The 20,470-nt window shown below is 44.4% G+C and overlaps 1 protein-coding gene across 1 annotated transcript in view; it reads right to left on the bottom strand.

The window, feature by feature from the left end:
- LOC134336574 (glutamate receptor ionotropic, NMDA 2C-like) overlaps window positions 1-20,470 on the bottom strand; it is a 118,949-nt gene that overhangs the window by 4,501 nt on the left and 93,978 nt on the right. The window contains exons 7-12 of the mRNA XM_063030860.1: window positions 20,135-20,288; window positions 19,541-19,666; window positions 19,043-19,272; window positions 15,785-15,945; window positions 2,865-3,052; window positions 490-722 (exon numbers count right to left, since the gene is read on the bottom strand). Coding sequence (XP_062886930.1) covers window positions 490-722; window positions 2,865-3,052; window positions 15,785-15,945; window positions 19,043-19,272; window positions 19,541-19,666; window positions 20,135-20,288 — 1,092 coding nt within the window. The remainder of the gene's footprint in view (window positions 1-489; window positions 723-2,864; window positions 3,053-15,784; window positions 15,946-19,042; window positions 19,273-19,540; window positions 19,667-20,134; window positions 20,289-20,470) is intronic.

The raw sequence follows: 20,470 nt of genomic DNA, 5'->3' as shown, positions 1-20,470 counted from the left end.
TCAAAAACATTATAAGCACTTATGAAATGTTGGGTATTCCATCTTGAGGCATAGGTGTAATGTGGGTTTGTGCATCTTGGAAGGCCCACAGTCGGAGGTTGCCCTACTTAAGCAAGTGAAAGCTGTGTGACAGTAACCTAAGTAACTGAGCATCAGAGCTGTGCAGAACAACAATAAATAAATTAAATCAAAAGCTGGCGTTGGAATCCTGCTACTCGGTCAGAGTGACCACAGTTGGAGCATGCTACGCAAGAAGAATATTTCAGTTAAATTAAATTGACAAGGGGCAACCGTTGTCAAAACAAACCACAATAGATGTGATTCTTCAACTTCAGGATTACCCTGATCACCCTACTGACAGGGTCAACAGTACAAGTCAATTCACTCATACTGGCTCAAATAGATGTGGGGTGGGGGTGGGGGTCTGTGGCATGCTAGGCAAGTTCGCCAGTGGTGAGTTCCTTTCCTGACTTGTTCCATGCGCCTTACCCTGCTGACAGCTAGCAGACAATCAGTTTTGCTAGCTTCTTTCACATGGTGCCTCAGCTTCCAATACACCAAATGTTCCCAGGCAAAGACGAGCAGGCTGAGGCCCATGGCCACGAGCAACATATAGAAGACACCAGCCATGTTATCGATATCGAGTTTGCTGCTCATCGCCTCATTCTTCTCCTTCTCACAGATCCCTGTCAGCCAGACAGTGTGTAACTTGTGTATATCTCCTGTGGAGAGAGGAGGTACTTCGCTAATTAGTGGGTAAGAGATGGGGAGGGGCAAAGGATGGAGTGTGAGGGTGGAAGATGAGAGTGAGCGAGCGATCAGTAGAGTTGGATAGCAACTGATGTGAATGAACAGGGAAACAGGATCTTACCAGGTAGTCAATGGAAGGGTTAAAGTCATCAGGGCAATGAATGAGATTGGATAGGTTTACATAGTATTGTTTAATGTTTGAAGCAAAAAAGTAGATGTTTCACCAGTATCATTTGTGTCATTCTTTATCTAACTTGATCTAACCCTATCAATATATCCTTACCTTCCTCTTCATCTGTATCTAGTTTTCCTTAGATACATCTTTGTTACTGGACTCCACTTACAGAAGTGAAATTTCTTTCAGTTTCCCCTTTACGTTATGAGAGACAATTTAATAGATAGATAGATAGATATACTTTATTGATCCCGAGGAGAATTGGGTTAATATTGATGGTCCTCAGTCTCCTACATTCGCAAGAGTACACATTTCCTCTGTTTATCCCACAAAAGTCTTCCCCAATTCTAAAAGTATCCATCACGCAATTTCCCACAATCCACCCCAGTTGGTCTGTTCTGGAAGCAAGAGGCCTGTCCATTAATTTTTCTGTTCAATATATCCCTCTATTCCAATATAATGTTGGTAAATAAGTTTTGTACTTTTCTAGTAATGTTGTTCATAATGTGGAGAACTATTCACAATGCTGCGTGTATGATTCAGCTAAGATTTTGTGAAAATTTAACCTTCTCTGCTCTTCCAGTCCATTCCATTGGAAACCAGTGCTTTATTGAATGGCCTTATCACACAGTGATTTGTATTTCTGCATAGTCTGATCTCTTTGTTCTTTGACCATATTTTGGCAAACTTTCCAATGTGTAGGTTGATTGGCTTATTTTTAGTTATGCCAGTTGTGAGCCCCGCTACAAGTTGTATCTCATTTTTTTGGTAACAACAAGGAAGGGATCAATGCTGGCTTCCAGGGATGCAATCCCATTAATCTCATTCCACCTCTTCCTTGTTCCATGAACCTCATTACCCCATCTACATGCTTTGATTCTTTTTGTCCTCATTGCAGCAGGGTAATTTACTGTAGCTAGTTAACAATCTGGGACGTGTAAGGAGGCTGGAGCACCTAGGTAGAGGAGACCCTGGTGTCAAGAGGGGGATCATGTAAACATCACACAGACAGCACCTGAGGTCTGATTAAACCCTTTTCTGAAGCTGTGAGACAGCAGAAATAACAGTGTGTGACATGTTTGTCTTGCTTCTAGAATTCTTCCTATAAAAAGTCTCAATACCACAGTATGTTATCCCAGGCCATAATTGTGTGGTATATACTTACTCTGATTTCTTTTGCTTCAAGTTCAACTATTACTGCGCAGCTGGATGGTGAAGGACCATAGGCATTAAAGTGGGTGTAATTTATTAAACTATTTGGGATTTTTGTAACACACATCAAAGTTGCTGGTGAACGCAGCAGGCCAGGCAGCATCTATAGGTACAGTCGAAGTTTTGGGCCGAGACCCTTCATCAGGACTAACTGAAAGAAGAGCTAGTAAGAGATTTGAAAGTGGGAAGGGGAGGGGGAGATCCAAAATGATAGGAGAAGACAGGAGGGGGAGGGATGGAGCCAAGAGCTGGACAGGTGATAGGCAAAAGGGATATGAGAGGATCATGGGACAGGAAGCCTAGGGAGAAAGATAAGGGGGGGGGGGAAGCCCAGAGGATGGGCAAGGGGTATAGTGAGAGGGACAGAGGGAGAAAAAGGAGAGAGAGAGAGAGAGAAAGAATGTGTGTATATAAATAAATAACGGATGGGGTACGAGGGGGAGGTGGGGCAGTACGGAAGTTAGAGAAGTCAATGTTCATGCCATCAGGTTGGAGGCTACCCAGATGGAATATAAGGTGTTGTTCCTCCAACCTGAGTGTGGCTTCATCTTTACAGTAGAGGAGGCCGTGGATAGATGTCCCATTCCCATTCTGACATGTCTATCCAACCTGAGTTTTGTTGCTGATTACACTGGACCGCATGGTGCACAAGGCCAATGTGCCATCACTCACTTTCCCCATTGCCGCCTGTTCCCTGGTGAAACGGGTGTTAGAACCTCGAGCTTACCGTCACCCAGAAACTGCAAAAGGGCCAAGTCAATGGCTCGCTTCCATCTGGAATTTTTTTGCAGAGCAATCCCATAACCAGTTGTGGCAAATACCTTTCCACTTCCAATGGTAACAAGCTTACAGCCTTCATCCTTCCCAGCCATGTAGTTGAGAACAGCTGCATCATAAATAAATGCATCAAGCTTCCTGCAAGAAAGAAATGCGTCAACTGAAAAGTGGTTTTAATTTTCTTTGATCTCAGTGTTGCTACCACCATCCCTAATTACATCACCTTCAGAAGATGATGTTCAGGTCAGTGCCAGTGAAGAGCCAGACATTTAAAGATAGTGAATAACTTCAACTCCACTCACTTTCTTCACACCAAAGATAAAGCTACAGGATGTTTCTTGGGCCCAGTCTGTGCCTGGCTGGGATATATGGAATACACTTTGGCTGGATCAGTCCCTTGTTTCCTTTCTGCTGCATTAACTGCATTGATGCTATTTTCTGCATTCCTGCTGAATTTAACAACTTCTTTACATTTGCTCCCAATTTCCACCTTGCTCTCCTCTGCACATCTATGACTCTCTGGATCTCTTCATCTCCAAAAATAAACCAAAGGTTAAATGAGAAAGGTAGTGGCTGAAATTGAGAATCAGGTGGATTATGCACTCCTCAGGGGTGTGTGCTTAGCCCGCTGCTCTACTCTCTCTACATCCATGACTGTGTGGCTAGACATAGCTCAAATGCCATCTGTAAATCTGCTGATTATACAACTATTGTTGGCAGAATCTCAGATGGTGATGAAAGGATGTACAAGAACGAGATATACCAGCTAGATGAGTGGTGTTGCAGTGGAGTAGTCTTGATGGAATATTCCCCAGGCTGCTCCACAAGGTGAGGGAAGAGATTGCTGAGCCTCTGGCTAGGATCTTTATGTCCTTGTCATCCATGGGAATGGTACTGGAGGATTGGAGGGAGATGAATGTTGTCCCCTTGTTCAAAAAAGGTAGTAGGGATAGTCCGGGTCATTATAGACCAGTGAGCCTTATGTCTGTGGTGGGAAAGCTGTTGGAAAAGATTCTTAGAGATAGGATCTATAGGCATTTAGAGAATCATGGTCTGATCAGGGACAGTCAGCATGGCTTTGTGAAGGGCAGATCGTGTCTAACAAGCCTGATAGAGTTCTTTGAGGAGATGACCAGGCATATAGATGAGGGTAGTGCAGTGGATGTGATCTACATGGATTTTAGTAAGGCATTTGACAAGGTTCCACACAGTAGGCTTATTCAGAAAGTCAGAAGGCATGGGATCCAGGGAAGTTTGGCCAGGTGGATTCAGAATTGGCTTGCCTACAGAAGGCAAAGCGTGGTGGTGGAGGGAGTACATTTTGATTGAAGGGTTGTGACTAGTGGTGTCCCACAAGGATCTGTTCTGGGACCTCTACTTTTTGTGATTTTTATTAACGACCTGTATGTGGGGGTAGAAGCGTGGGTTGGCAAGTTTGCAGTCGACACAAAGGCTGGTGGTGTTGTAGATAGTGTAGAGGTTTGTCGAAGGTTGCAGAGAGACATTGATAGGATACAGAAGTGGGCTGAGAAGTGGCAGATGGAGTTCATGATGGAGGTGGTACACTTTGGAAGGACAAACTCCAAGGCAGAGTACAAAGTAAATGACAGGATGCTTGGTAGTGTGGAGGAGCAGAGGGATCTGGGGGTACATGTCCACAAATGCCTGAAAGTCGCCTCACAGGTACATAGGGTAGTTAAGAAAGCTTATGGGGTGTTAGCTTCATAAGTCGAGGGATAGAGTTTAAGAGTCGCAGGGTAATGATGCAGCTCCATAAAACTCTGGTTAGGCCACACTTGGAGTACTGTGTCCAGTTCTGGTCGCCTCACTATAGGAAGGATGTGGAAGCATTGGAAAGGGTACAGAGGAGATTTACCAGGATGCTGCCTGGTTTAGAGAGTATGGATTATGATCAGAGATTAAGGGAGCTAGGGCTTTACTCTTTGGAGAGAAGGAGGATGAGAGGAGACAAAATAGATGTATACAAGATAATAAGAGGAATAGATAGAGTGGATAGCCAGCACCTCTTCCCCAGGGCACCACTGCTCAATACAAGAGGACATGGCTTTAAGGTAAGGGGTGGGAAGTTCAAGGGGGATATTAGAGGAAGGTTTTTTACTCAGAGAATAGTTGGTGTGTGGAATGCACTGCCTGAGTCAGTGGTGGAGGCAGATATACTAGTGAAGTTTAAGAGACTACTAGAAGGCTACTACTACTAGGCTACTGCACAAGATCAAAGTAAGTTGCAGAAACTTGTAAAATTAGTCAGCTCTATCCTGGGTACCAGCCTCTGACGTATCCAAGGAGCAGTGCCTTAGGAAATCATTCAGGAACCCCACCACCTCTTCTCATTGTCACCATCAGGAAGGAGGTACAGAGCCTGAAGGTATGCACTCAGTGATTCAGGAACAACTTCTTCCCCTCTGCCATCTGATTTCTAACTGGACATTGAACCCATGAACACTACCTCACTTCTTTTTTATTTCTGTTTTTTTTTTGCAACACTTATTTTAACATCTATTTGACTTGACTTGGCACGTGGCCAAGTGGTTAAAGCATCAGTCTAGTGATCTGAAGGTCACTAGTTCGAGCCTCAGCTGAGGCAGCTTGTTGAGTCCTTGAGCAAGGCACTTAACCACACATTGCTCTGCGACGACACCGGTGCCAAGCTGTATCGGCCCTAGTGCCCTTCCCTTTGGCAACATCGGTGGTGTGGAGAGGGGAGACTTGCAGCATGGGCAACTGCCGGTCTTTCATACAACCTTGCCCAGGCCTGCGCCCTGGAAATCTTCCAAGGCGCAAATCCATGGTCTCACGAGACTAACGGATGCCTATTTAATAGACATGCTTAATGTAACTATATACTTAATGTAACTCAGTTTTTTCTCTATTTATTTATTACATATTTCATTGTACTGTTGCCTTTGATGCTGTGGCCAATCAAGAACCTATCAATCTCCGCCTTAAATACACTGCATGACCTAGCCTCCACAGTTGCCTGTGGTAACAAATTCCACAGATTCACCGCCCTCTGGTTAAAGAAATTTCTCCATGTCAAATGGACACCCCTCTATCTTGAGGCTGTGCCCTCTTGTCCCAGACTCCCCCACCTATTCTGTTTAGTTCTTTAAACATTTGAAAGGTTTCAATGAGATCCCCCCTCATCCTTCTAAATTTCAACAAGTACAGGACCAGAGCCTTCAAACATTCCTCATATGATAACCCTTTTATTCCTGGAATTATCCTTGTGAACCTCCTCTGGACCCTCTCCAATGCCAGCAGATCTTTTCTGAGATAAGGGGCCCAAAACTGTTCACAATATTCAAGGTGAGGCCTCACCAGTGCCTTATAAAGCCTCAGCATCACATCCCCGCCCTTGTATTCTAGACCTCTTGAAAAGAGTACTAACATTGCACTTGCCTTCCTCAGCACTGACTCAATCTGCAAGTTAACCTTTAGTGTGTTCTGCACAAGGACTCCTAAGTTGCTTTGCATCTCAGATTTTTGGATTTTCTCCCTGTTTAGAAAATAGTCTGCACATTTGTTTCTTCTACCGAAGCACATGACCGTACACTTTCCAGCATTGTATTTCATTTGCCACTTTCTTGTCCATTCTACTAATCTGTCCAAGTCCTCCTGCAGTCTACCTGTTTCCTCAACACTACCTACCCCTTCACCAATCTTCACATCATCTGCAAATTTAGCAACAAGGCCAGCTATTCTATCATCTAAATCACTGATATGCAGCATAAAAAGAAACTATCCCAACACTGACCCCTGCAGAACACCACTAGTTACTGGCTGCCAAATAGAAAAGATCCTTTTATTCCCACTAACTGCCTCCTACCAATCAGCCAATGCTCTAGCCATGCCAGTAACTTCCTGTAATACCATGAGCTCTTAACTTGGTAAGCAGCCTTATGTATGGAACCTTGTCAAAGGCCTTCTAAAAGTCCAAATATACAACATTCACTGCATCCCCTTTATCCATCCTACTTGTAATCTCCTCAAAGAATTCCAACAGGTTCATCAGGCAGGATTTTCCCTGAAGGAAACCATGCTCACTTTTCCTCACTTGTCCTCACTTGTCCTGTGTCACCAAGAACTCCATAACCTCATCCTTAACAATTGACTCCAACATCTTCCCAACCACTGAGGTAAGGCAAACTGGTCTATAATTTCCTTTCTGCTGTCTCCCTCCTTTCATAAAAAGTAGACTGACATTTGCAATTTTCCAGTCCTCTAGCACCATGCCAGAGTCCAATGATTTTTGAAAGATCAATACCAATGCCTCCACCATCATTACCATTATCTCTTTCAGAACCCTAGGGTGTTGTTCATTTGGCCCTGGTGACTGACATACCCTTGGGTCTTCCAGCTTTTTGAGCATCTTCTTCCTTGTAATAGTAACTGCACCCACTTCTCTTCCCTCACACCCTTCAACATCTGGCACACTGCTAGTGTCTTCCACAGTGAAGACTGATGCAAAAAACTCATTTAGTTCATCAGCCATCTCCTGTTCCCCAACCCCCCATTATTATTTCTCTGGCCTCATTTTCTAGCAGTCTTATATACACTCTCATATATACTTGAAAAAGCTTTTTCCATCCACCCTAATATTGTTTGCCAGCTTGCTTTCATATTTCATTTTTTCCCTCCCAATGATTCTTTTGCTTGCTTTCTGTAGGTTTTTAAAAACTTACCAGTCCTCTGTCTTCCGGCTAAGTTTTGCTTTGTTGTGCCCTCTCTTTTGCTTTTACATTAGCTATGGCTTCCCTTGTCAGCCACGGTTGTATTATTTTGACATTTGAATATTTCTTTGTTTATGAAATAAATCTATCCTGCACTTTCTTCATTTTTCCCAGAAGCTCACGCCATTGCTGCTGTGCTGTCATCCCTGCCAGCATCTCCTTCCAATTTACTTTGGCAACTGCTCTCTCATACCACTGTAATTTCCCTCAATCCATTGTAATACCGCTACGTAAGACTTTACTTTTTCCTTTTCATATTTCAAACCGAACTCAATCATGTTGTGATCATTGCCTCCTAAGGATTTCTTTATCTTAGGCTCCCAAATCACCTCCGATTCATTACATAACACCCAATCCGGTATAGCTGATCCCCTAGTAGGTTCAATGACAAACTGCTCTAAAAAGACATCTGTAGGCTTTCAACAAATTCACTCTTGAGATCTATTACCATACCTGCATGTTAAAATCCCTCACGACTATCATAACATTGCCCTTTTGACACACTTTTTCTATTTCCTGTTGTAATCTGTAGTCCAAATCCCTGTTTCTTTTGGAAGCCCTGTATATAAGTGCCATCAGGGTCCTTTTACCCTGCAGTTTCTTACCTCAGCTCACAAGCATTCAACACCTTTCAATCCAATGTCACATTTTTCTAACAATTTGATGCCATTCTTTGCCAACAGCACTCCGCCCCCCCCCCACCTTCCTATCCCTCAGATACAATGTGTAACTAAGCTCCTGGACAGGTACATGGAGCTTAGAAAAATGGAGGGCCATGGGTAACCGTAGGTAATTTCTAAAGTAAGTACACGTTCGGCACAGCATTGTGGGCCGAAGGGCCTGTAATGTGCTGTATGTTTTCTATGTAACCTTGGACAATCAGCTCCCAACTACAGCCATCCTTCGGTCATGATTCAGTGATAGAAACATAGAAAACCTACAGGCCCTTCGGCCCACAATGCTGTGCCGAACATCAACTTACTTAGAAATTACCTAAGGTTACCTATAACCCTCTATTTTTCTAAGCTCCATGTACCAGGAGACTCTTAAAAGACCCTATCGTATCCGCCTCCACCACCATCGCCAGCAGCCCATTCCACACACTCACCACTCTCTGCGTAAATACCTTACCCCTGACATCTCCTCTGTACCTACTCCCCAGCACCTCAAAACTGTCCCTCTTGTGTTAGCCATTTCAGCCCTGGGAAAAAGCCTCTGACTACCCACGTGATCGAAGCCTCTCATCATCTTATACGCCTCTATCAGATCACCTCTCATCCTCTGTCACTCCAAGGAGAAAAGGCCAGGCTCACTCAACCTATATCACTGCAACATTACCTCTCAGCTCTTAAACTCAATCCCACGGTTGATGAAGGCCAATGCACCGTATGCCTCCTTAACCGCACAGTCAACTTGCGCAGCAGCTTTGAGTGCCCTATGGATTCGAACCCCAAGATCCCTCTGATCCTCCACACTACCAAGAGTCTTACCACTAATACTATATTCTGCCATCATATTTGACCTACCAAAATTAACCACCTCACACTTATCTGGGTTGAACTCTATCTGCCACTTCTCAGCCCAGTTTTGCATCCTATCAATGTCCCGCTGTAACCTCTGACAGCCCTCCACACTAGCTACAACACCTCCAACCTTTGTGTCATCAGCAGATTTACTAACCCACCCGCCCACTTCCTCATCTAGGTCATTTATAAAAATCATGAAGAGTAAGGGTCCCAGAACAGATCCCCGAGGCACACCACTGGTCACCATCCTCCATTCAGAATATGACCCGTCCACGACCACTCTTTGCCTTCTGTGGGCAAGCCAATTCTGGATCCACAAAGCAATGTGCCTTTGGATCCCATGCCTCCTTACTTTCTCAATAAACTTTGAATGGAGTACCTTATCAAATGCCTTGCTGAAATCCATAATCACTACATCTACTGCTCTACCTTCATCAATATGTTTAGTGACATCCTCAAAAAATTCAACCAGGCTCGTAAAGCACGATCTGCCTCTGACAAAGCCATGTTGACTATTCCTAATCATATTATGCCTGTCCAAATGTTCATAAATCCTGCCTCTCAGGATCTTCTCCATCAACTTACCAACCACTGGTCTATAATTCCCTGGGCTATCTCTACTCCCTTTCTTGAATAAAGGAACAACATCCACAACCCTCCAATCCTCTGGATCCTCTCCCGACCCCATTGATGATACAAAGATCATCGCCAGAGGCTCAGCAATCTCCTCCCTCGCCTCCCACAGTAGCCTGGGGTACATCTCATCCAGTCCTGAGACTTATCCAACTTGATGTTTTCCAAAAGCTCCAGCACATCCTCTTTCTAAATGTTTAAATGCTCAAGCTTTTCAATCCACTGTTAAGTCATCCCTACAATCACCAAAATCCTTTTCCATAGTGAATGCTGAAGCAAAGTATTCATTATGTATACTTTATACTTTATTGTCGCCAAATAATTGATACTAGAACGTACAATCATCACAGCGATACTTGATTCTGCGCTTCCCACTCCCTGGAGTACAAATCGATAGTAAATATTAAAAATTTAAATTATACTATAAATAGAAAATGGAAAGTAAGGTAGTGCAAAAAAAAACTGAGATGCAAGTGTGGATATTTGGAGGGTACGGCCCAGATCTGGGTCAGGATCCATTCAGCAGTCTTATCACAGTTGGAAAGAAGCTGTTCCTAAATATGGCCGTACGAGTCTTCAAGCTCCTGAGCCTTCTCCCGGAGGGAAGAGGGATGAAAAGTGTGTTGGCTAGGTGGTCATGTCCTTGATTATCCTAGCAGCACTGCTCCAACAGCGTGCGGTGTAAAGTGAGTCCAAGGACGGAAGATTGGTTTGTGTGATGTGCTGCGCCGTGTTCACGATCTTCTGCAACTTCTTTCGGTCTTGGACAGGACCACTTCCATACCAGGTTGTGATGCACCCTAGAAGAATGCTTTCTACGGTGCATCTATAAAAATTAGTGAGGGTTTTAGGGGACAGGCCAAATTTCTTTAGTTTTCTCAGGAAGTAAAGGCACTGGTGGGCCTTCTTGGCAGTGGACTCTGCTTGGTTGGACAAAGTCAGGTCATTTGTGATATTGACCCCAAGGAACTTAAAGCTTTTGACCTGTTCCACTTGCGCACCACCGATGTAAATTGGGTTGTGCGGTTCACTACTCCTTCTGAAGTGAACAACCAATTCCTTCGTCTTGCTGACGTTGAGGGATAGGTTATTGTCTTCGCACCATGCCACCAGGTTCTTAATTTCCTCTCTGTACTCAAACTCATCATTACCCGAGATATGGCTTACAGTTGTGGTGTCATCAGCAAACTTATATATTGAGTTTGATGGAAACTTGGCCACACAATCATGGGTGTACAGTGAGTACAGCAGGAGGCTGAGTACACAGCCTTGCGGGGCACCAGTGCTCAGAGTGATTGTAGAGGAGAGCCTGTCGCCTATTTTTACAGCCTGGGTCCTGTCTGTGAGGAAGTTGAAGATCCAGCTGCAGATCTGAGTGCTAAGGCCCAGGTTCCAGAGCTTAGGAATCAGTTTATTTGGAATGACGGTATTAAAGGCAGAGCTGTAGTCAATGAAAAGGAGCCTTACGTATGCGTCTTTATTCTCCAGGTATTCTAAGGAGGAATGTAGGGCCAGAGAGATGGCATCTGCCGTTGACCTGTTGCTCTGGTAGGCGAATTGCAAAGCGTCGAGGTTGACCAGTAGGCTGTGGTTGATGTGTGCCATAACCAATATCTCGAAGCACTTCATAGCAATTGATGTCAGAGCCACAGGTCGATAGTCATTCAGGCATGACACCTTGCTCTTCTTCGGCACTGGGATTATCGTTGCCTTCTTAAACACGAGGGGATCTTAGACGGAAGCAAGGAGCAGTTGAAGATGTCAGCAAACAATCCAGCTAGCTTGCTCGCACAGGCCCGGAGAACCTGTACCGGGACACCATCTGGACTGGTCGCCTTCCTTGGATTTATCTTCAGGAAGTACCTCTGCTATCTCCTCCGGTTCCATGTACATTTTTCCATTGTCACACTTGATTGGTCCTATTGTCTCACGTCTTATCCTCTTACTCTACACATACATATAGAATGCCTTGGGGTTTTCCTTAATCCTGTATGCCAAGGCCTTCTCACGGCCCCTTCTGGCTCTCCTAATTTCATTCTTAAACTCCTTCCTGCTAGCCTTATAATCTTCTAGATTGCTATCATTACCTAGTTTTTTGATGGCCACAACATCATACCCGACAATCTGTAAAAGTGCGAGAAGATCGTTCACCTTATTTCTTATAGTCTATGCATTGTGATATAACTTTTTGAGTATTCTATTTGCTACCCTTTTTGATTCTGCATCCCTAATGCACTGATACCCACCCTGCTGGCTGCAATTTTGTCCTTTTATCTGCCTGACAGTCTGACTGCACGCTATCTTTGTTTTTATACCACCAGTCCTATCCTGAGTCAATTCACTCCAGTTCCCAACTCCCTGCCAAATTAGTTTAAACCCTCCCCAACAGCTCTGACAAACCTGCCCAAGAATATTGGTCCCCCTCAGGTTTAGGTGCAACCCGTCTCTTCTCTACAGGTGATGCCTCCCCCAGAACAGATTACAGTGACCCGAGAACCTGAAGCCCTGCCCCTATGCCAACTTCTCAGGCACACATTTATCTGCCAAATCATCCATTTCTATCCTCACTGGCGTATGGCACAGGTAGCAATCGAGAAATTACTACCCGGGAGGTCCTAGCTCTCTAAATTCTCCATTCAGGACCTCATTGTTTTTCCTTCTTATGTCACTAGTACCAATGTGTACCAAGACATCAGGCTGCTCTCCCTCCCCCTCTAAAATGCTGTGGACGTGACCCAAGATGTCCCTGACCCTGGCACCTGGGAGGCAACATACCATCTGGGCATCCCGTTCACGTCCATAGAATCTCCTGTCTGTTCCTCTGAGTTCCCTATCACTACCGCTCAACGTATGCCAGTGATATTAAATCTGATTCTGATTCTGAAGGGAGATAAGTCGCCTGGAACAGATGGACTAAACCCCAGGGTAGCTGCAGAGATTGTGGAGGCATTAGTAGAGATCTTTCAAGAATTACTAGATTCGGGGATGGTTCCAGAGGACCAGAAAATTTCAGTTGTCACTCCACTCTTTGGTAAAGGTGGCAAAAGACGGAAAATGTGGCAGTTCGCCTGACTTCAGTGATGGTATGATGTTGGATTCCAAGGATGAGGCTTCAAGGTACTTGGAGGCATATGATAATATAGGCTAAAGTTTCCTATAATAGGCCAAAGGAAGAACTTGTCTGACAGGCAGAATAGACAAAGGTGAGTCCGTGGATAGTGCTGCTTGGATTTTCAAAAGGTCTTTGAAAAGCTAGCATGGATGGAAGATTGGCTGACTGGCAGGGGGCAAAGAGGTGGGAATAAAGGGGGCCTTTTTCAGTTGGCTGCTGATGACTAGTGGTGTTCCACAAGGGTTGGTGTTGGGACCGCTTCTTTCCACATTATACAGTAGGTATATGATTTGGATGACAAAATTCATGGCTTTGTGGCCATGTTTGCAGATGATATGAAGTAGGTGAGGGGCACAGCCTGTTGAAGAAGCAGGGAATCTGCAGAAGGAGTTGGACAGATTGAGAGAATGGGCAACGCGTGGCAGAGTGTAGGGAAATGTGGGGTTACGTCAGAAGGAGTAAATATATAGACTCAGGATTCCTTAAAGGTTAACTTGCAGGTTCAGTTGGCAGTAAGAAAGGCAAAGGCAATGATTGCATTCATTTCAAGAATATAAAAACAAAGATGTAATGCTGAAGTTTTATAAGGCATTAGTCAGGTTGCACAGAGTAGTCTGAGCAGTTTTTTCTAAGAAAGGATGTGCTGACATTGGAGAGGTTTCCAGGGGAGGTTCATGAGAATTATCCTGGGAATGAAAGGGTTAATGTATGAGGAGTGTTTGATGGCCGTGGGCCTATACTCACTGGAGTTTAGAAGAATATGCGGAAGGAGGGGCGTTCGTTTGAAGCCTATCGAACATTGAATGGTCTAGACAGAGTGGACATGGATGTTTCCTACAGTGGGAGAGTTTAGGACCGGAGGCTACAACCTCAGAATAGAAGGCCATTCCTTTAAAATAGAGATGAGGAGGATTTTTGTTTTAGCTGGAGGGTAGCAAATCTATAGTCAATGGGTATAATTAAAGTGGAGGTTGATGTGTTCTTAATTAGCGGGGTATCAAAGTTTACAGGAAGTAGGCGGGAGAATGGGGCTGAGTGGGATAATAAGTGGGATGAGAGCAGGCTTAATAGGCTGAATGGCCTAACTCTGCTTCCATGTCTTATGGTTTTTAGTAGACAGACTCTAGGTTTAAACAATACACTCTTGTTCAGGACTATCATGAGGAAATCCACATCCAACTCAACCAACACTCGTGTGGCACAGGAGGGTATTCTCTCCCCTCCCTTTCTCTGTACACCAGTGGCTGCATCTGCATCTCCAGTGATGCATTAGTTAAACTGATAAAGTTTGCAGATAACACCACTGTCATTGCACTAATCACCAGAGTGACAAATCCAAGCACCACCAGGAACTAAGCAAGCTCGATCACAACAGCTTGCAGCTGAATGCCCTTAAAACCATATATACGCATATCAAATTCAGGAGAAATGTGTGTCCCCTCTACTCATCCATCCCCTACGTCTCTACAGGTATCACCATTTCAACACTCAGTTTTCTGGGCATATCTCCTTCATTAACAGAAGGGCTCAGAAGAGGATGTTCTTCTTGAGGCAGTTGGAGAAGTTCTAGCTTCCCCAGAACACACTGGAGCAATTGTACACGCCGTCATCGACAGCATCTCACATCAGCCAATACTGTCCTTACAGAAACTACAGCAAGCTGTCAGGTCAGTGGAAAAGATCACTGGCTGCAGTTTACCATCACTGCCGGATTTGTATTTGTGGGCAGGATTAATCATTGCAAAACTAACCACTCTGCAAACTGGACTTTACTAAAGCTCCCTTCCAGTAAGTGCTATGGGGCTATTAAAACAAAAACTTCATGTCTTCTTAGAAGTTTCTTACCCAGGCAGTTAATCTGACCGATCATTCTGGTTAGCCCCCATTCCCTCCCCAGCCCCTTCTATCTATTACCTCAGTCTCCGTACTGCACTGTAAACACCTGAAGCCACTTTTTGTAATGTTTACATTGGAAATACAGGCTGGGATTTATGTGTCACCATATGCATACTTCAACCTATTTTTATATAGTTTATTTTTTTAGAATGGTTGAATATTGTTGTTTTTTCTGCATGACAACACACCACAGGAACTTCCTATTATATGTAATGTACATGGCAAATAAAGTTGATATTCCCATAATCATAATCTAAATCTGCACTTGTAATGTCTAGTTCAAGCAAAATGTCCCCGTAATTTAACCCTTGTAGGTCTAAGGGTCTAAGATTATCTTGGTGAATCTGCACTGTCCCCGTAATGGCCTCTGCAAGATTTAAATAGCAGACAAACAGATGAAGTCCGTCTGGTCCATCAGTCCTGTCTAATGCAATTACGAATCGTTCCACTCAGAGCCACCTCCAGCAGCAGTGCATAAAAATTGGATAAAAAAACTGAGGGGAAGTAACTCTCAGAAATGTCTCCTGAAATTGGCAGTAGACAGTGATCCTGAATTTCTAAAAGAGGTGAGCCAACCTGAGCCAAAGTATGAGGGCCAATCATCCCACAGTGGCTCTCTGGACTAGTGCTGTCTGTTCTGCTCTGCTTGGTCTCTATAACACTGCAGGGTTGTTCTCCTCGCATGCTGGTCCTCATTCCATTTAAAGTTATCAATAATCTCTGCTCAATAGACAGCAGATTCCAGCTCATCACTGCTCACCAAGTAAAAAATCCTTCATAACTAATTCCACGCCTATATTTGTAGCCACCAGATCTACAATCAGCCAATGAGGCTACATTTCTATTTTGCCCAAACCATCCATCATCCTGAGCAAAGACTGGCTATGTGTAGCATAGCAGGGGCCAGAAGATCCCACCCAGATGCCGGGTGCTAATGAGACCCACAGCTTACCCTGATTTCAGGTTAGCCAGAGCATCCTCCACTGAACGTTGGTTGTATCTGGTCATGTAGGAGTGCATATCTGGGTAGTTGTTTTTGATGTTCCTCTCGGTGCTGCCGTTGGGAACTGTGCCAAATCGAAATGCCGGGTATTGATCCTGAGGTTTCTGAAACTGTCCGTGAAAAGATGTCACTGGAATCTCACATTACTGGCCTACAAGTCCACATTCATTCCACTTGTAGTCAGTAAGAAAACCGAAGAGGAGAACGGGAGCCACTGTAGGATCTTCATTGACACTGCCCAGGGCTCCCAGCCTCACCCTCCAAAAATAACTCACTATTTAGAGGTGGGGAGTTATGGCTCAAGTCATGGAATTTGCATTTTGCACCAAACATATGAGATTAGAACATGAGAAACCCAAATATTCATCCAATGAGATCTGAGATCAAGGGCCCCCTCCATGCAGCCGCGCTCTCTTCTCACTGCTGCATCAGGATGGAGATACAAAAGCCTCAAGTCGCGGGCTCAGGAACCAAATATCTATCTTTGGATGAAGATGCACCTAAACACATCAGAAACACTCTGATACAGTTCTGCAACTGTTCTAATGTCCCAGAGAAACCTGAAATCCATCAAGGTACCTCTTAAAATCAAATTTATAGCACAACAGTAAGAGATTCCCAGATGCTAATCAACATCTCAAGATGCCCCTTTCACATTCTTGGACACAGTTTAACACCAAGAGTCTCCTGAATACCACATCTCCCCTCACCTGTTGCAATACCTTTAACAATCAGTGGCAATGTTAGCACCCACCACACCCCCACAGATGGCCCCTTCGCTTGAAACTCGACCTCAGCACCTCCTTTCACATAATGAAAATCTCCTCAAAACAAACTCCTGAGAAAATCCCAGAGTCGACTCTGAGAATTCCAATTCCAGAGTAGTAATCTCTAGATTGCTGTCTGTGCTGTGCAACAGTGAGGGTAAGAATATAATGATTTGGCAGATGAATGTGTGGCTGAGGAATTAGTGCAGAGGTCAGGGTTTCATATTTCTGGATCATTGGGATCTCTCCTGGGGAAGGTATCACCTGTACTAAAAGGATAGGTTACACTGGAACTTGAGGGTGACCTCAAGGATAGGGCAAAATTAGGGTCAATGGGATGGATTAAAGTGTCTTTCTTAACACAGAAGTATCAGTAACAAGGTTGATGAACTTGAAGCATAGATCAGTGCTACAATATTGTGGCCATTATGCAGACTTGGCTACTGTAAGAGCAGGAATGGCTGTTGGATATCCAGAGTTTAGATATTTCAAAAGGGAGGTAAAAGAGGAGGAGGCGTGAATCAGTGATAGTATCACAGCTGCAGAAAGGGAAGGCATTATGGAGTGATTATCTGCAGAGTTGGTGTGAATGGAAGTCAGAAACAGGAAAGAAGCAATCACACGATTGTAAGTATTCTATAGACCCCTCCCACTGCTCCAGCACCCAGTAGCAACAGAGACACTGAGGAACAGATTGTGAGGCAAATTTTGGAAAGGTTCAAAAATAACACAGAGTTGTGGTCAGTGGGGACTTCAACTTCACAAGTATTGATTGGCACCTCCTTCGTGCAAAACGTTTAGATGGGGCAGAATTTGTTATGTCCTTCCAGGAAGGATTCCTGATGAAGTACTTTATATAGACAGGCCAACTAGAGGAGAGGCCATATTGGATCTGGTGCTGGGCAATGAAGCAGGCCAGATATCCGATCTCTTGCTGGGAGAGCAGTTCAGAGATGGTGACCACAACTCCCTGACCTTTACTATAGCCTTGGACAGGGATAAGAACAGAGAGTATAGGGAAATAGTTAATTGCGGGATGGGAAATTATGGTGCTATTAGGCAGGAATTTGGCAGCATAAATTGGGAACAGATGTACTCAGGGAAATGCACAACAGAAATGTGGAGGTTGTTAGGGAGCAGTTGCATGGGGTTTTGGATAGGTTTGTCCCATGAGGCAGGGAAAGGATGGTGGAGTGAAGGTACCATATTGACAAGAGATGTGGAACATCTAGTTAAGAGGAAGAAAGAAGCTTACTTAAGATTTAGGAAGTAAGCATCAGACAGGACTCGAGAGTTTCAAGGTAGCCAGGAAAGAACTGAAGAAAGGACTTGGAAGAGCTAGAAGGGGACACGAGAAGGTCTTGGTGAGTAGGTTTAAGGAAAACTGTAAGGCATTTTACACATGTGTGAAGAACAGTGAGATGAGTAGAGTGAGGGTAGGACAGATCAGGAATAGTAGAGGAAATGCCCTGGAGTCAGAGGAAGTAGGGAGGTCCTTAATGAATACTTTGCTTCAGTGAGAGGAATCCTTGATGTTTGTGAGGGCAGAGTAAAGCAGGAGGAGATGCTAGAACGAGTTCTTGTTAAAGAAGAGGATGAGCTGGACTTTTAGAAAAACATTAACAGATAAATCGCCAGGGCTGGATGGATACACCCCAGGTTACTTCAGGGAGATACTCCTGTGCTTTTGGCGATGATGTTTGCATCCTCACTGACCACAGGAGTAGTACCAGATGACTGGGGATGTCAAATTCCTTTGTTCAAGAAAGGGTGGTGGTCGAGGCAGATACATTAGGACCATTTAAGAAACCCAGAGATAAGCACATGGATGATGGGAGAATGGCGGGCTATGCAGGAGCGAGGAGTTAGATTGATCTTAGAGTAGGTTATAAAGTCAGCACGACATTGTGGGCCGAAGAGTCTGTGCTCTGCTAATAGCGTCCTATGTTCTAAGTTCTAATCCCATTAGTATTAATATACCAGAACTCCCTGAACAAGCTAGGTAGCTCCAGTTAACAGTCCAGGACATCATTTACACCTGAAGACAGCTGTTCAGATTACTGAATTCCCTATGACCTCTCCCGGTTATCCAGGAAATCATCCTTAACACAAGACATCCCATGACAGGCCACAAACCTTCATCAGGACCTGACTAACACCCCAGCTACACAGAGATCACTGACCACCAAATCCCTCCACCATTCATTAGGATGCCATTTCATGCCCTCGGACACTAATTCACTTCCGCAAGATTATCCTTCATACCTTGGTACAAGGGGAGGCGGAGGTGATCTTACTGATGAGGGAGGCTTATTTGAGCGGAGCCCTGGGAGTGAGTTTACAATTGCCTTTGAGACACTAAGTAGGATCTAGAGGAGGCGGTGGATCCAGATGGCTTTCAGCATAGTGCTAGCATTGTTGGGGCAAGGTTGCTCCTTACCTTCCTGTCGCTGAGGCCTGAGACGGTGTCAATGAATTGCTCTTGGATCATGAATGCTGCCAGGTTTGCGGTGTAACTTGCCAGGAAGATGACGGCGAAGAAGGCCCAGATTAGGACCATGATTTTGCTGGTTGTACCTTTGGGATTTTCAATGGGGACAGAGTTGTTGAAGACCAATGCCCAGAGAAGCCACACCGATTTGCCTATGGTAAATGTTGGACCCCCTGTAACTGTGGAGAGACAGTTAGATACACAGAATGAGGGAAGCTCCCAACTTGTTCTTCCGTTCACTCCCTAATCTAGCAACAAACAAACAAGTTGTTTATACTTTGTCCTGTTCTTGACCACTCACACCACTAACGGTTTACTGAAATCTTTTCATAATCTTCTGAAAATTTCAATGGAAACCGTGAACTTACACCATTGTCATGGAATAGTGTGAACCAGATACGAGGCTTTCCCAGTCCCTCTCTGGCAATGCAAGAAATGGTAACTTACTCTTGCCACTCTGGAGGTTTTGGTTATATCCGACAGGGCTGTAGTACTCGAAAACACAGACAGTGAGAGCAACTACCATCAGGCACATCACAAACATCATCATCCACACAGCTGGACTGTAGGGCTCTGAAAAGGCAAGAGTGACAGCTGAGACAAGTGTGTACCCCTTGCCTAGTTTTAGAAGTGTATCTATTCTTCTCCAGTTTAACCCATAACCTAGAGGAATTCCTCTGGGTATCACTTTGCTGCTTCAGGCTCGGATCTCCCCTCCTGCCTTGAAAGATGCAATCAATGGGGCTCAACATCACAAATGTGATCATAAACTCAGGTGATGTTAATTCTGAAGTTTAACCAAACTCCTCTCCACCAAACCACTTCTCCCCTCCTTCCCAATTGAGTCTGACTTTCCACCCCCCTCTCCTATCCTGGGGTTGGACCAATACCACATGTATCCCACAGAGTCTTGTCCATTTTTTAAATTTTTTAATCAGTCTCCACATCTGAGTCCAAAGCACCACCTGGTACTGTCAACAATGTTTAACTTTTAGATCAGATAAAACTATAGACGTTTCACATCAAAGCGGCCTTTCTTACCAAGGAAAGCCGATGGGGAGACTGTCCCGTTGCTCCTGGCAACCATCACGCTAATCCCAGTCTCCACAAAGGGAACAGAAAAACTCACAATTGCAGAGCGTTCCTCGTTTATCGTCAGTGAGCCAATGGCCATATCTGCCCTCCGATAGAACACCTGCAAATGGAAATGAAGCACACAACACCCAATGTATATCGAGAAGAAGATAGGTCTGAATTTACCAAATAAAAATGATTTATCTTTATTAAATTTGGCGTAAGAGGTTGTTTTGATTTTAATACAAATGATATTGCCAGAAGAATGTGCAGCCATTGCAATGAATGCAGAAGGAATTCATC

The sequence above is a fragment of the Mobula hypostoma genome, chromosome 22 (genome assembly GCF_963921235.1).
Source record: "Mobula hypostoma chromosome 22, sMobHyp1.1, whole genome shotgun sequence".
Taxonomy (NCBI): domain Eukaryota; kingdom Metazoa; phylum Chordata; class Chondrichthyes; order Myliobatiformes; family Myliobatidae; genus Mobula; species Mobula hypostoma.
Note: the sequence above shows the minus strand (reverse complement) of the source record. Positions and strands in the feature narration are given on the sequence as shown.